Consider the following 16,443-nt stretch of genomic DNA (forward strand, 5'->3'; position numbering starts at 1 on the left):
AGAGCCTCTAAGTGTTTAAGTAGAATATCTTGGTTTAATCACACAAGTATTTCCGCAATTACCAAAGTCTTCTCCCTTTGCCTCTTGGTCATGAACACATTGTTGAGATGGTGCTAAAAGCTTTAAAGGAGCAGTCTCGGATCAAAGAAAATTAAAGAGTCGATTGAAAAGTTTGGCTTTTCAACTTTGGAGTCTGTTTCATTTCATGATGCATGATTTCAAGTGCAAGAGAAATTGTGTGGACCATAACTCTGACCTTGAAAAAACAAGTGTCTCTTTTTACTTCCCAAAAAGACAGAGGTTGGAAAAGCGAGGATTTAGAGAGCTAAGCCCCCCCACGTCCAGCTCAGGAAACTCCAGGCCCTCTGCTCTTCCTCTGCAGTGACGGCACTTAATCACACTCGCAGTAATGCTCTTCCTCCTCCCCCTTCTTTTTCTTCTTCTCCTCCTCCTCGTCTTACGATCTGCTCTCCTCTGTCACAGTGATGTAGGGTCACGAGAATGGGGAAACACCTTCCAAGGAGAAAACACACATGCACACATGCACTTTGACAACACACACACACCGAGAAGTCCTCGCCGAGTGCTGAATCGTGAAAGAACGGCACATGTTGCACAGGACAAACTTGGATAGCAGCATTTCTCCAAACTGAAGGTAAGACATGCAAAAATATATTTTTTAAAGGGGGCTATTGAGAGTTATGACTATTTTTTTTTAGGGAAGCCAGAATTTGTTGTTTTACCTTCATAAGCAGAAATGTGTATTTTTATCATGCATGCCATATGGTTTTAGGTTCAGTTTGTATGTGTGTTGGGCCTTTCTTTTCTTTTAAATGTAGATTACCAAGTATAGTAGCAGACTGTCACACTGATTTTAAAAAAGAGATTATCAATTCCCTGCCACTGCTGACAACACAGTAATTAAAATGCAAAATCTAGATCTGTGTTTCTGCAACTGCAGCACCTGATAAGCTTTTCTCCTGTTTCTGTCAAAGTAAAAAGGTCATCAGATTTGTCTTTATGTACCTTAAACAGTCCTATCATTCTTTTGGATTCTTCTTTCCCAGAGCATGAAACTAAAGAACATGTGATCTCCCTTTGACGTCAGTGTTGACTAACTTATAAAACAGACAAATTCTTTGGGGGGTAATTAACATCTAAAGGGGCCTTTTTGTTTTCTCCCAGCACTGTAAATTGTTCAGTAGATACTACATCCTCACCCACAAACGGTCATATCCATCCCCTGGAGGTTTGTCGGCACAGATGAAGAGCTGGAACAAAATCTTAGTCTCTCCAGCTGTGGCTGACTGTCAAGTTCACAGTCACAGAGTCTCGTAGATCTTACTGCTTTATGTGTAGATGTAAAATAAAAGAAGCAACAATGTGAACCTTTCTTTGCGTCTGACCTTATTGATCTGACCAGAGTAACAAATGTTCTCCAAAGAGGATTAAGTCCGTGTTAGGCGTATGAACAAAACAAATGATGGTTGGTGCTGTGTAAAAGGTATCGACAACACCAATCAGAGCTTTCAAAAATCATATTTAAGCATGTTTTAGAGCTGGGATCCCAAACAGAAGTATATGTCAGTTTCTGTATCAGACTAAGTCATTAAATTCAAAATCATGTTTTGAATTCACTTTTGTGAGATTGTGAAAAGTAATTTTTAAGGTAATAAAACAATATTAAACATTCCCTACTACGCCTTAACTAAAATACTGTGCTTTGTTTGTTTTTTTAGCTTGTTAAAAGCTCTTAAAATGACAACCCTTTCTTCTTCCTCATTTAAAATGTGAATATACAAATATTAAATGTTAATTAAGTACCTACATGACACAAGATGTCTGTTGTGACCACTTACAGTAAAAAGAATGAACAGCCTCTCTGTGACGTCACCCATATCTTTCTCATTTTGAAGTAAAAAGTCTGGCGACTCGGCCATGTTAGTTCTGCTTCTTCCGCCTCCTGGCTAATATAAAAATCAGCAAAGATGTATCACGTTGGTGGACCTGAGGCAGGCTTAATGATGCCTAGGTGCTCAAACAAGCCATCTGTAACAGCACACACTTGTCAATCAAAGCACCCACACTGTTAATTCTGTATAACTTTAAGCTTTAATATAATTTGAATAGATGAGTTATATAAAAATTCAGACTCAGTACAGTTGTCATAAACATCAAAATTAGCTATAGAGACCAAAACAATTTTTTGTACCAGGCTGTAAACATGTTTATTTCTGCTGTGAAGTTGGACATTTGAACATGGGGGCTTATAAAGACTGATTCTGTAGCCAGCCTCGAATGGACGTTTGAACTGCAGTTTTTGGAACTTCCACATTTGCTTCACTTCAATGATTGCCGCTTGGTTGTGACACTGTAAATGTGCACAAGAGGATTCTTGTTTTCACATCAGATTTATGTAAGTTGCGTATTGAACCTCCAAAATATTTATGATGTCACAAATCATACACGTGTTGAGAATGATTTAAAGTGAGCGATGGGGAAACTTTCCCCTACAACAGATGAAGATAATGATTCTCAAACCTCCAAGTGAAATAATGATAAACAAAGCACATTTATTAGTGGAGGTGACTCGCCGTTGTCAGGATCACAAACTTGACTTGACTTGACCCAAGAACGACTCATGTACATCTTCTCTCAGCCTCGTTCTTCTTTTCAAACAGCTCTCCTCATGATTTATTTCCCCACCTGCCCCACTGTTTAACTTAAGATTAGATCACCAGCCATCACCCACAGTCCTGCTCTTTTCTAAGCCGCCCTCACTCACTATCTTAGCAAAATATCAAAATATGCCAACGCTGGTTTAGACAGTGATAACTAATAATGTCTGACAGTGTTAAAGCCAGGGGCAGAGAGCGAGGCTGTCCGTACAAACCAAAGCCAACAGTCCATTAGCGCAGAATGCTAACAGTCAGCCAGACTCTGGGAAATCTCAGAACATTGTCAAGGTCCGTTTGGAGACGACCAGGACCAGCTGACCCAGAGCAAGAAGCTCCTAAATCCCAGTCCTGTGTGTGTGTGTGTGAGTGTGTGCGTGTGTGTCTATCTCAAAGGTAAACACAGTTCAAAGAAAACATTAGAAGCCAAATGAAGATAAGCGATAAACATGTTTTCGATTAATGTCAAGATGTATGTTTGGACTTTTGGCAGAGTCTAATCATCTGTGAGAGCAGGTTGGCAGGACGGCCTGGTGTGTTTCAGTCCCTCCCCAGTTATTATGACAAAGCCTGCAATGAGAACACTTGCCAATACCATACATGTGTTTTGTCACACTTAAGTCTTCAAATGGATTGAAGGAAAAAGAAATGGACGCACAATCCTCCTGAACACTGAAGACACGACCAGAGAGAAGAACAGGAAGAAGGAGTTCTCCGTCACCTGATTCGTGGAGCTTTAACATGGGATGAGCTCCTGACATCAGTGATTTAAGGTACTGTCTTTATCTTCCTCTCAGATATAAAGCTTTCTTTATACAGTATAAAAGTTATCATAAAATATATTATATTTAGTTATGCTCATTCACACGTGAATAGTCCCTTTTAATATTACAAAATTGCTCCATTTGGCTGTGATCACGAACACGCTGCACATTATTTCCAGTTATTAGATTGTAAAAGAAATTAACTTTTTTTTATGCTTTTGTTTTTGTAATGATTGCAGACACACTCCAAGTTAAACAGGTCTCAACTTTAGTAGCGTCACTAAGTACGTCAGTGTGACAGAGGAAACAAAAGTCGGAAAGAAGTGAGCCTACTAGACCTCTGTAAGCTCCTCTGACCAAATTGTCATCGGTTAAATTGCATTATGGGGTATTTAGGATGCAGTGTTTTTGAAGCTCGAAGCATAGACAGGACTGAAAGTCTGGGTATCTCATCCTTCTTTAAATCTTTTCTCTCGTCTAAGATGTGAAATAACTTAGTAGTATAGTGTGTTTTTATCCAAAGCTTTTTACAATTTGCCTATTCACACACCCTCAAACCCTATTGGCGGCGAGCTACCATGTAAGGTGCCTAAGCCTAACCATCAGGAGCAATTTGGTGGTTCAGTGTCTTGACCAACCTTGAGATTAGAGGACAACCCGCTCTACCTGCTGTGCCACAGCCACTCCAGGTGGTTTAGTGTAGTGTCACGGTGGTTCAGCAAGCAGGTCTACTGTCTCTCATCATATTTGTCCCTCTGAGGATGACTCATTTTCTCACTTTCACAGACAGAACACTCTTTGTGCTTTGTGTTGTACAGACAAATGCCTGTTTTGTCCCATCATCTCAAAATCCACAGTCCTCATTCATGAAAATTACTTTGTACTAAAATTAGTGTAAGTCCGGAAAGTCCCACTTGATTAAACTAAATCAAGACGAATAAGGAAGCCTTAAACAGCTTCTTACAACAATTTCTTAATTGGAGTCACATTAGGAGTAATAGATGATTACAGCGACTAATTAATGTTTTAATGTTCAAATAACCATCTAAGTGCCATTTTAAGACAGATCCATCCTTTTAAGGTTGTAGCACTCAATGTAACTCATAATGTATACAGCTGGTTCGTCTAAACATTTTATGACAGATTTTATGTAACATCTTTATCTTTATTGCACCGTCACTGCAGCATATCATAATGAAAATATTAAGTGTACTTATTTTAGCCAGCTCTTAACTTCTCACTTTTCCTGACCGGCTCTTTGGTTTGACGCACTCATGTATAAATAAAGTTAAGTTGTTAATGTCTGTCAGCCTTCCAAGAACACTTGTGTTGCTTGTTTACACATTACCATGCTCTCACACATACAGTGCCTCTCTAAAGGAACTTCCTGTTTATGGCCAGCTGTGCCTTGTATCCTGACTGAGAGCCCAACCAACCAGATCCTGGCTTCTGAGCTCTGAACCCTAACCCTGGAGGGGTGGGGGGGTCAACAGGGAGAAAATGCGGTGCACCACCCTCTTGGCCCTGCTAACAGGGGTCATGCTGTACCTAGTGATGGGAGCACTTGTTTTCCGCACCCTGGAGGCCCCCGATGAAAGTTTGGCGTACACAAACCTGATCGCTACCAAACACAGCTTCCTCGTTAATAAGTCCTGTGTCACCGAGCTGGACTTCCACAAACTTGTGAAGGTAACATCGGACACACTTTTAACATAAACACCCTCAGAATGTCTTGGGGTCATTTTTGAACCCATTTCAATGTTGCTTATCTCATAAATATGGTATTTTTCCATCTAATTTCACCAAAATAACATGGACGGTTCCTTGGTATGGTAGCTCCACATAAAATCAATTTTGACCACTTTCGCTCAATTTGGGGTATTTGATTGAACACTTGAACACTTGAGTTCTTCCCCAGAAGGGTCATTGGGTTACACTGTGCTAACACACACACACACACACACACACACACAAACACACACACACACACACACACACACACACACACACACACAAACACACACACACACACACACACAGCACATATAACGCACACATACATGCACACACACATGCACACAAACACACAGGTGCACAATATCTCTCTAGATCCACCCAGCATGGAATCAGGGGAAGTGCATTAAATTGGATTAAAATGATATGGATTTATTCTGAAATCTTTTCTAGTTTTTGGGATATAAATGTTCACTCTTCAATATCAAAATGTTTTTTTTTCTGAGCTGGGGATGTTCTGGCTAATATTTGACATCCATAATAATTCATCATTTAGTTTACAGTATTTAATTCCAAAATTAGTGGTTTATTGACCATGAATTCCAAGAATAAGGATTGGTATTGAGTTGACTAACAAGGTGAAACCCCGGAGGTGTCATTATGTGTCACCATAAAAAAAAAAAAGTATATGCTTTCAAAACAATTTTCTTACTAAACTTTGACATATACCAGACTGTGGTAATCAATCAACCTAATATTCCTAATATATTAACTATAGTCAAAGTTATTCAGAATTTTAGATTTTTTAAGAACAAAAGAATAGATATAATTTCATATAAATGAGGTTTACTGACCCTAAAGTATAGGAATATGGGTCATGCTTGGTGTTAATGAGTTGGTATTGAGTTGAGTATTGGATCATAATTCATACACTATGTATTTTGACACCAGTCAAACCAGACTGGGGTCAAACGAGGAACACTACTGCATAGTCGATAGGAAGGTATTATGAGCAACAGCTTTAACGCACAGAATCACAGTATTTCTTTTGTTTTTCTGTTTTTGCTGTTTCTGATTCAACTTGACAGGCGAGGTTTTTGCATTCAGTGTGATTTACACTTGCCAGGGTATCATTATTTCCACTGTGCGTTGTTGGTGCACTGTCATCTGCTCAGAAATCATAGAAGAAAAATGCTCCAAAATCAAAATCATGCAGTAACTGTTGTCTGGACATCTTTGGGACACAAACACTCAGCATACATCAACACACAGCAATTTAAAGATTATCCAAGAAGGTTTCTACAATTTTCATATTCTGCTGCCTTTCCTCTGGTTATCTAAGTCAGTCTCTCCAAGATAAGACCTCCTTTATTCATACATGTACCGAGGGCGCGTCCATTTTTCTCCAAGATAAAGATAAAGAACTTTATTGTTGTTACCTAAACAGTGACTTTAATTGACTTTGGACCCCTCCGGTCAGGAGGATGATAGTCCTGACCTGAGGGGTCCAAAGTCAATTATAGTTCACCCTCTAACCATTTAATACACGTGTCCAAGACATCAGGGGACCAACAGTTTAGTTTGACCGGGATAATGTACATTCTTATTATTTGTGTTGTAATAGTTTCGTATTCAGCATACTCTACACAAAACGTTAACAACTATAGGCTAAAAAACAGGCCTTAAGTTGTGGCTCACAGCTAATTTCCTGAATCTATGGCAACATTATCTAGTTATAGTTTACGTTCCACAAAGCATTATGGGAGCTGTAGTTCCAAATCTTTAACTAGAAGTAAGACAAAGAAACAGGAGTGACAAAATCCTTATTGCTGCACTGCATCTTAGCTGGGCTGGCCTCTCCATCTCCATGATCCAGCTGGAGGCCCAGTCGACAACACTTCAAATTGTATTTTCACCACATGGAGGCTGTTATGTCATAAGTATAAACATTTTCTTAATTGTTGTACTTAGGTTCAATTTTGCAGCACTTTACTTTATACTGTTTACTTCACAACATTTATTTGACAGATATAGTCACTTGTTAATTTTCATATTAAAGTTTTCCACAAACAAAGGCATAATTTTCTAGAACATATTATTAAGGATTAAAGCAGTGTCTTTTGACTTGATGTCTGACAAAACATCAGCGTCTCTTTAGAACTCTTTAGAAAATGCAAATTGTTTTATTTTCTTGCTGTGAAATAAATACGCTGGCTCCTATTGTGTACAGATCTGTGTTGAAGGGTACATTTACAGTTAAATAAATTACATCCCTTCCCTGCAGGGAGTGGTGTCTGCGGTGGAGGCAGGGCTGGACGTGAACAGCCTTCCTGCAAACTTCACCAGCCGCTGGGACCTGGCCTCTGCTTTCTTCTTCTGTGGTACCATCATTACCACCATAGGTAGGTGGGGGGGGCTCACCTTCAGGTTCATCCTACAACTACAAAATGCTCTTTTAAGAGGGAAAGATACTTGTATACTTGTTTGACTGTTAAGTGCAGAAGGGTCACTCTTGATCCATAGCAATTTATTTAATCCCAAAATGTCCAAAAATATATCTGTCCTTTTAAAAACATATTTTGGTCTCACATGGATTTCCAATAGATGAGCTCTGTAATTTTGTTTTTGGTTTGTCGTCGCAGATGAGGGACAGTTTCATACTGCAGACTTGAGATTTATTTATAACAACACAACAAAGTGGCAGGGCTGACCTGGAGGCAAAAACTGATTTCTTTGGTTGAAAAATAATCTTCATGAGCTCAAGAATGAAGCATACCGCTCATCTAGTGAACTATACTTCATGTTAGTCCACAGAGGCATAGCTACTGTATATGTTATGAATTAAAATAACTTATTTTTAAATTAATGTACATAAATAGCTGATCTTTCAATTTTTTAACAGGTTTTGGGAACCTGTCTCCTCGGACGTGCTACGGCCAGTTGTTCTGCGTGTGTTACGCCCTGGTGGGCATCCCCATGTTTGGTATACTGCTCGCTGGAGTGGGTGACCACATGGGTACAGTGCTGCGGAGAGCTGTGGCCAAGATTGAGACCCTGTTCCTGGTGAGAATGGTCTGTCCTGCCCAGGAACCAAACCAGTGTCAGAATTACACCTTCAAACCTACAAGGCTCAGACTTACTTGTTACTGCCATCTCAGCAGTGAATAATTTAGTTCTGTGTGATTTTTTTATTATTTTTTTCAAGTTGAGAACATAACAATATTAGTGTAAATGTAAATTCCTGTCGTTATAAAAGAAGAGATTCTTAGTTTGCTTTGTTGTTTTAAAGGAAGGAATAATAAATAAAGTGACTACAAGTAGGCTGCTTCTGCAAAAGTCACATAAGCATCATCACACAGCATTAACTGAAGGAGATATTATGAGCACATCAATTGCATGTACAAAAATCTGACATTTTGATTTTAAAATTGCTATGATCAGTGTATTAACTTTGACTCCTAACTTTGGTTTTATAACTATCATTTCACTCTCACGTCTTCATTGTCATTCATTCTGATGCTGTATTTGTTGTTTTCTTTCTCTCTCTCAGAAACGTAAGGTCAGGCCGACCACCGTGCGAGTGATCTCAGCTGTTCTCTCCATCCTGATTGGTTGTCTGATCTTCCTCGCCGTGCCAACGGTCGTGTTTCAAAAAATGGAGGACTGGTCGTTTCTGGAGTCTCTCTACTTTGTGGTCATCACTCTCACCACTGTTGGCTTTGGAGACTACGTACCAGGTACTGACATACAAACAGGCTTTATTTTAAACGTTATGTAAGAACAAAGGTGTAAGGTAGGAAACAAGAAATGTAATATTCTGCTCAACAAAACTTTTCTTGTGTCTTTCTTCTTATGAAATACTGTATGATATTATCTCTTCGGGCATTAAATCGTTCCGATTCGACACATTACTTTGTTTTATTCACATTACAGACAACGCTCTGTGTGCTCTTTGCTCAGCACAGGATTTTCTTGGGGTGGAGTGTGGAAACAAATTTACAGAGCTAATGTATTGCCAATATCAGTTTTCAAATAGTTAGTTTCTTACGGTGTGTAAGCTTTATAACCTATCATGATATGTTCTAACTACCAGGAGAAATGACTATAGAGACCAACAGGCTTTGAAAAAGAAGAAACAGCCCCTTTGTAACAAACCCAGTAACTAAATATGACATCTGATTGCCAAGGAACTTCATGGGTTTATGAGCGTATGAATGTATGATTGAATCGATGCAACAAATTTGGTGTAGTACAGTGCTGCATCGCATACTTTTAATAATTTTTAGTACTTTTTATTTTTGAGAAAGGTCCGCCCAATGTTTACTGGTTCCAGCTTTGCTTTTCTTGGTCATACCATTATAAATCTTTGGGTTGTGCACTGCTAGTCAGACGAGGTAACAAAGGTTGTGAGCTACTGGTCTAGTGGATGGAGCAGCCCTGCATCCAGGCCACCTGTGTTTAAAGCCTTCATTTGAAGAAGAAGCTGTCTCCCCACCTGTTCCAGGACTCTTCTGTACAAGACCTCTTACCATTATGGGGTGGTAACAGAAAAGAGAAGACTATCTCTGTGGGGATCGGTGGAACACCACCCTCATATGTCCACTTTCTCTGTGTCCAGGTGGTGGTCGGGAGGGCATGTTCTTCAAACCTCTGGTGTGGTTGTGGATAGTGTTTGGTATGGCCTACTTTGCTTCCATCCTCACCATGATAGGCAACTGGCTAAGGGTGCTGTCTAAGAGGACCCGCGCTGAGGTGAGTGATTTATGGTCCTAAACACTAAGAGAGGAGGAGCTGCACTTAATCTGGTTTAGAGGTTCATCTTTTCTGTTTCTCTCTGACTCTCAGATGGAGGAGTTGAGGGCCCACGCTACAGATTGGACCCAGAACATCCAGAATATGTCCATGGACTTCCGCATCCCAAACCCTCTGGAGTTCAATGACCCTTTCCTCCTGCAGCGCCGGCGCTGGAAACGCAGTGAGCGTCGTCGCATCCGTCGGGGAGCCCAGGGCACTCTAGCACACTGGGTTCGAGGAGGATCTGAGAATGGACACCTGCCGAACCGCTGGGCCGGCCTCTCCATCTCTATGAGCCAGCTGGAGGCCCAGTCGTCTCTTGAGAGGGCAGTGGCAGCCAAATCAAGGCAACGGGTCATTGCTGCTGAAAGTGAAACGGTCCCTAGAGTGGGGACTGGATTGAGGGTTGACCCTGTTGTGGTTCGACACGTGGAGGGCAGGTCGTTTCCTCACCGGATGGCCCGCTCATTCTCCCTCCCTGTGGCCCACTCCACCTCAGAGCTGGACTCACCAGGTGCAGCCTTACAGGAAGGATCCGTCTCTGGATCTGAGTCTCCTTTTGACTCCAGGTCAGACGTCTCCTCGGCCTCCTCGTCCTGCTTGGCGCTCCACAGGTTCCAGCCGTGTCGTACAGTCAGCAGCATGGAGGAGGGAGGAGCTGCAGGCATAACCACAGCACCAGAGGAAAAACTGATTGTAGCAGAGAAATATAGATCTGTAGCAAACAATAGCCACAAACATCCACCTGCTCCTTGTTTGCTCCCTCGCTCCTCCCCTATTCCCCATTTTGTTATTCCTTCTCGCAACCCAATCCTCCTACCCTCCCCTCCCCTCCACAGCGCCTCCTCAGCCAGCTGCCAGTTGTTGGATTTCTTTGGAGAGAACCTGGCGTACATCGACGAGTCCTCAGACACTCTTAGTGACCGTGCCCAGCCAGCAGCCAGCGAGGAGAGAAGGAGACGACCACGAAAACCCAAGAGGAAGAGCATGAGGAGGCAGCTGTCACACAGGTTGAGCCCCATGCAGGTGAGGAGGCCCAGCTGTGACATGCAGCCGCCTTCAAATCCTCCTACACCACCTCCAGACTCTTCTCATTCAGACCGGCCCCCATCAGAGAACCACACAGATTCAGCTCCGACACTCTGACAGGCACAAAATCAAGACACGTTCACGCCAAAGCTTACAACATATTCTGTATATACCACATGCCATGAATGTAGCAGGTGTTTCAGGATATTTTTTTGATGTTTATCCTCAAAGTCAGCCCACAAATGTTGCTTCATCTCGCAGTCTAATGTTTAGCAGGTATAATATTCACCATGTTCACTGTCTTCGTTTAACTAGGTGGCCCTAGGTGAAAAGTCAAGGATTATGTGTCCCAATACACACATTTGCAGTCTTGAGTAATTAAGTGCACGTTCACACACCCACAGGTGTAGACAAGTTGTGTACTAACACACAGTACACTTAATCCAGCTGATGCACACTTTTCATTCAGAGTGTATTCACCACGCCACTGCAAGCCACGCAGTAGATGTTTAATATTTTAGTCTGGACTAAACTGACTCAAATGAAAATTAAACTGACTCACTAGGAGCTCACCAGGTTGCTCCTAAAATGTGATTTTTAAATTAAACCTAAAGCGAGCAATTTTAAATGAGATCAGGTTTTCTTTAAAAATCGACCACACCTGGAAGTTTCACTGATTTAAAGAGACTATGAGTCACATCATTATTCATCATTACACATAATTATCTACTTTGTTGATCTGATCTGAGCTCAGTTGATTCTTGACAGACGTATTTAACAGTAAATCTCATATTTAAGCACCTTTGTGAGGCTTTGTGAGCGTTTTATAGCTGAGGAAGGCTGCCTCGTCGCAAACAACATGAAAAAAAAAACTTGTGACATTAAAAGGCAAAAAGAACAGAGGAAGAGACTTGAGGTGGTATTTTACAAAACAAATGTGTGTGTGACTCATTTAGGATGTCACAAATCACAAAACAAGAAAAAAGGGCGTCTGGATCTGGGTGGCTTACCGCTTCAGCTAAAATAAATCCCTCTGGAAAACCCTACAGTGAGAATCTGAACCACAACAACAGTACAGTACAACAGTACCAAAGCACGACAGGGCCATCATTCACCCTCAGACCGGTGTCAGTCCTCTTCCTAACACGCTCATAGTCCTACAAGTCCTAGTACAACACTTTTTTTAAGGCGTCCAGCTGTTTGAGGGATGAAGCAGGTGGTTTCACTGCTGCCACTAAAGGCTCTGTGATCTGCTGGTTCATGGAGCTGCTCTTGAATGTTTTTAAAAATCAGCCCTGTCTACTGCTTCGTGAGCTCCTTACACCATGCAAAGTGTCTCTGTGTGCTCGCCTTGTATAAGGACTTATATTGTATAATATAAGTCCTCACAGGGCTATTAAAGCAACGCTGAGGTTATTTTTAAGTTTGTGGTGTTTACCAACTATACTATCAAGCGTCTTTAAGTCACTGTTGGCAGGATTCTGCTTGTGACCATTTTCCTTCTTGGCTGATACTGTTTGTTAGTGTATTATTTTTAAAGACTCTAACCGTTTGCCACCTAAATAAACTGCAGGTTGTTCGACTTGTGTACACACCTTTCCATGTGGAGTTTTTGACCAGGATGCGGTGGAAGCATGTCAAGAAAAACAGTAAAGTGCCAACAAAGACAGCGCAAAATAAGAATACAAGTAAACAATGCTGGTTTCAGACATTAAAGAAACATCTGCTTTAAAAAATGTTTTTGAGGCAGGAAATGCATTCAACACGTTTGTTAGACCTCAGGCATTCCCACAGTGTGTTTTGGTAAGTAATAGTGAATGTAAACAGAAACGTTGTTTACAAGAAAACTCCACAGAGCGCCTTTAAATGTGATTTAAAGTGATGAGTGATACAAAACTGCATCTGTGTCCAAATTTCATACAATTTACTCATTGTAACTCGCTCACAAAAAGGGTTACTGTTCTTACTATAAAACCGTTTTTAGGGTAGAGGCTCAATGTGTAGCTGGCAAACAATGAAAGTACAGTTAAGATTAAATTTAAAAAAAAATCTCTTTGTAATGTTTAAAAAGTTTGATGTTAAAGTGTCCTAAACAAAATATATTAGTATATAGTACAGACTGTACAACACAGCTGGAGAGTAGGGGATGTGTAATGACCTGATTGTGAACTCTGAAAGTCCTGAATGAACTCAGTTCTCAGTGGATGTGGGATAAACATTAAGTTCCTGCTTACTCAGGATCAGGAACTATGACAAGAGGCTATCGTGGCATTATGCCCTCCACCAGCGCCAAAATAAGAAACTGACTGAATCCACACTCAATATTCAGGCTCCCGCATATTTTGTCATTTGTTGACAGAAGGTTGGAAGGAGAGAGACGTTCACATGGCACTTTACCGGTGTGCTGACCACCATCAGCAATAACATCAGACTCCTGACTTATGGAGGAAAGAAGGTGGAGAGTCAGGGCGTTTGAATTGCACCTCACTGATGACTCAAGTCTTCATCAGTTTCAGACTAAATATGTGGCCTTAGACTCTAATTTGTCTTTCAGACTGCGTGGCACAGGTTGTGTAAAGTGTAACACACTCAGATTAGTTCATTTGTGCCACATTTATCCTCAAAAATAAACTTTTTAAAGTCACTAATTTACTAGATTTTGAGTAAGATTTGCAAACATTGTCATATCTATTTCCTCCTGTCAAATATCTGTAAATGCCTGTCGAATAAGGGCTTACTAAAATCCTCATTTTGAATAAATGTATTTGTTTTGTTAATTTAGGTATTAAAGCCAAATGTCAATTATAAATCTCAGTGTTAAATATACAACCTTATTCAAACTCAATGCCAAATGTAAGGAATGTTTGTTTTTTAATCTGTATCATGCCAAATACAAGAACAAGAACAACTTTGCATCAAACATTAAGATGTCTTCCAATAACAACTATACAAAAACATGATGTACGTATGTATGAACGTCTACAAACCAAATTGTGCCCTGAACATCAGAATAAAGTAAATAAATGGTTCAAGTTTCATAAAGTTCTTTTTCTTCTCAGTAACTGAATTGTTTCATATGTGAATAGTGAACTCGGTCTTTGTTCATAACCCTGTTGAAAGCAAAACATTTCCGTTGTTCCCAGTAAAACGGACAAACAAAAAGAAACTCGAGCTATCACACTGAACAAATCTGCTTTTCCTCTCCCACCCTGACATCCAGGTTAAACACTGAGTGTTAAAATAACAGATCTCAACTTGGCACAAACAGATCTTTGCCTCATCTTGTAGGAATACAGGATGTACCATTTAAAATTAATATTTCTTAATGTTTTACAGTAAAGAAAAAATAGATATAAGTGAGAAATAAGTTGGAAATGTGTGTTTTTTTTTAACTTAAGATAAATGTTGCAAAAATTAGTTTTATCAAGGAGAGCAATGACATAGATGTGTGAACACTCTTTTTTTCATTTGATATCTCTTCCACAGTTGCCTATGCTATAGCTCTACAGATATATTAATCTGTTTAATGTCACCCTTTGCCTCAAATTGAATCAGGCTGCCATGAGAAAGTAATCATAGAGATGTCGCCCTCGTCTGTTTAAAAAGGGAACAGCTGGGCCTCTGTGAGTTCAGCAGCTTTGTCCCAGTCGGGCCTCAAGTACAGCTCTGCTTGTCCAAGTTTGAATGCTTAAAGAATATGGCTTCAATAATGCCGAGGCCACAGATTGGTATCTTCTGTTTACTCCTGTGTCTCATTACTGTTCTGCTGCTTGTATAACTTTTATTTATTTTATGTTTACACCGTCCTGTTGCCCTGAGAGCTTTTTTATTTAACTGCTAGAAATAAATAGGAACAATTCCGATCTAGTTGCAACAAATAAAGTCTTGTCCAAACCTTAATACGGGTTATATTTGACGCAGACCATGAGGTGCAATTTCTTTACGTCATCCTCAAAACATTTTACAGACATTATCAAAGACTGTCTTGCAGTTTTGGTCAGTCTGTGAAGGGTGAGTGAGTGAATCATGACATATCTTACTATATGGAGACTATACAAGCCGGATATGTAGGTATGTATGGGTGCTCTTTAGGCTCTATGTGTACACTCCCTCCGAAGGTCAAAAGGTACAAACATAGTTTATGGAGAGAGGTGTGTGTGTGAGCGGGGGTCGATCTCCATAGCAGACTTCCCCTCTTCAAGGACAGTGGGACCCAGTGTGAGACAGAGCAAGGCGCTCTACCGTGGGATAAGTACAGGTTGGATATAGCAAGGGGTAGTTAAGTGGAAAAGACTAACAGATGCTGGGGCTAGTTTACTCAGGGGGAGGGAGCCTCGCCACAGCTCGAGCACTAGCACCCCTACAAACACACACACATAGTGAGGCTGCATTCTCACTGCGGCTTAGAAAAAACAATTTTACTGCAACGGCTGGAGAACAGTTTGTATCTCTTTAAGCTATTTTAACAGCAGAAGTAGCTCGGATAAAAACCTCTTTGGTGAAGACGAGTGGATCTCCAGTTCTGGATATTAAAGGTCCAACAACAACAAAAACATGTACCTGTAGGGGCATCTAACTATGCAGAAATATTTGGTTTTATTCACATTCATACAATATTTCTGCCTCTAACCCAATATAAACTGAATAATGAGTTTTGATTGTGAGGTTTGTTTGTTTTGTTTTTGTAATTGTGAACTGGCCCTTTAAGAATCTAACAAAACAAAGCCAGGCGTGAACAACTGGACATAAACACATAAGGACAGGTAAGTACAGGTGTTTGTATCTGGTGTGTCCTGACGAGACAAAGGTATGACAACAGATAGAACACGATACATCGGAAACAAAGTTGAAATAATTGGTAGTCCTGACCAAGCGGCAGCTGCTGTGGCTGTGAAGTGAAGCCAATGCAGCCAAACAGTTGGCAGTGAAAAAACTGCAGTTTCTCAAACATCCACTTGAGGCTGGCTACAGAACGGGCCAGCCTTCATAAGCCCCCATGTTAGTGTCCTACTTCAAACAGCAGAGATAAACATGTTTACAGCCTGGTACAAAAAACAGTTTTGGTCTCTGTAGCTAATTTCAAAGTTTACGACAACTGTACTGAGTCAGAATTTTTTTTAACTCACTCATTCAAATTATATCAAGGCTTAAAGTTATGCATAATTTACAGCACTGACGTTTTGATTGACAGGTGGGTATCGTGACAGATGGCTTGTTTAAGCACCCAGTCATTCAACCCACCCACCATCTACATCTTTGTGCATTTTTAGATTAGCCAGGAGGCGGCAGAGGTGCAACTGCCAAGACAGTGGCGGCCAGAACGGCCGCAATCTTTTCACGTCTCTTTAGAAACCTGTGGGTTATGTCACGGGTACGACGTCTATATTTTATACTGTCTATGGTCCTAACATAAATCTGTATGGTCTGTTAGTTATCCAGGAGAGTTC

General features: G+C 40.6%; 1 protein-coding gene across 1 annotated transcript; it reads left to right on the forward strand.

Annotated features, from left to right (window-relative positions):
* The first annotated feature begins 14 nt into the window (after nucleotides 1-14).
* On the forward strand, nucleotides 15-14,028 carry kcnk4a (potassium channel, subfamily K, member 4a). The gene is made up of 8 exons (XM_010739207.3): nucleotides 15-655; nucleotides 3,297-3,448; nucleotides 4,807-5,128; nucleotides 7,458-7,575; nucleotides 8,076-8,236; nucleotides 8,724-8,910; nucleotides 9,792-9,925; nucleotides 10,019-14,028. Exons 3-8 carry the CDS (start codon nucleotides 4,940-4,942, stop codon nucleotides 11,111-11,113), a joined length of 1,884 nt encoding a protein of 627 aa, XP_010737509.2. The 5' UTR covers nucleotides 15-655; nucleotides 3,297-3,448; nucleotides 4,807-4,939; the 3' UTR covers nucleotides 11,114-14,028.
* Nucleotides 14,029-16,443: the final 2,415 nt, after the last annotated feature.

The sequence above is a fragment of the Larimichthys crocea genome, chromosome I, assembly GCF_000972845.2.
Source record: "Larimichthys crocea isolate SSNF chromosome I, L_crocea_2.0, whole genome shotgun sequence".
Taxonomy (NCBI): domain Eukaryota; kingdom Metazoa; phylum Chordata; class Actinopteri; family Sciaenidae; genus Larimichthys; species Larimichthys crocea.

Excerpts from the sequence above, each read along its gene's own strand:
- kcnk4a (XM_010739207.3), top strand. The coding sequence starts at position 4,940 with ATGCGGTGCACCACCCTCTTGGCCCTGCTAACAGGGGTCATGCTGTAC. Across the intron at positions 8,237-8,723 it reads AGATTGAGACCCTGTTCCTG|AAACGTAAGGTCAGGCCGAC; the intron begins GTGAGAATGGTC and ends TCTCTCTCTCAG. Across the intron at positions 8,911-9,791 it reads CTTTGGAGACTACGTACCAG|GTGGTGGTCGGGAGGGCATG; the intron begins GTACTGACATAC and ends CTCTGTGTCCAG.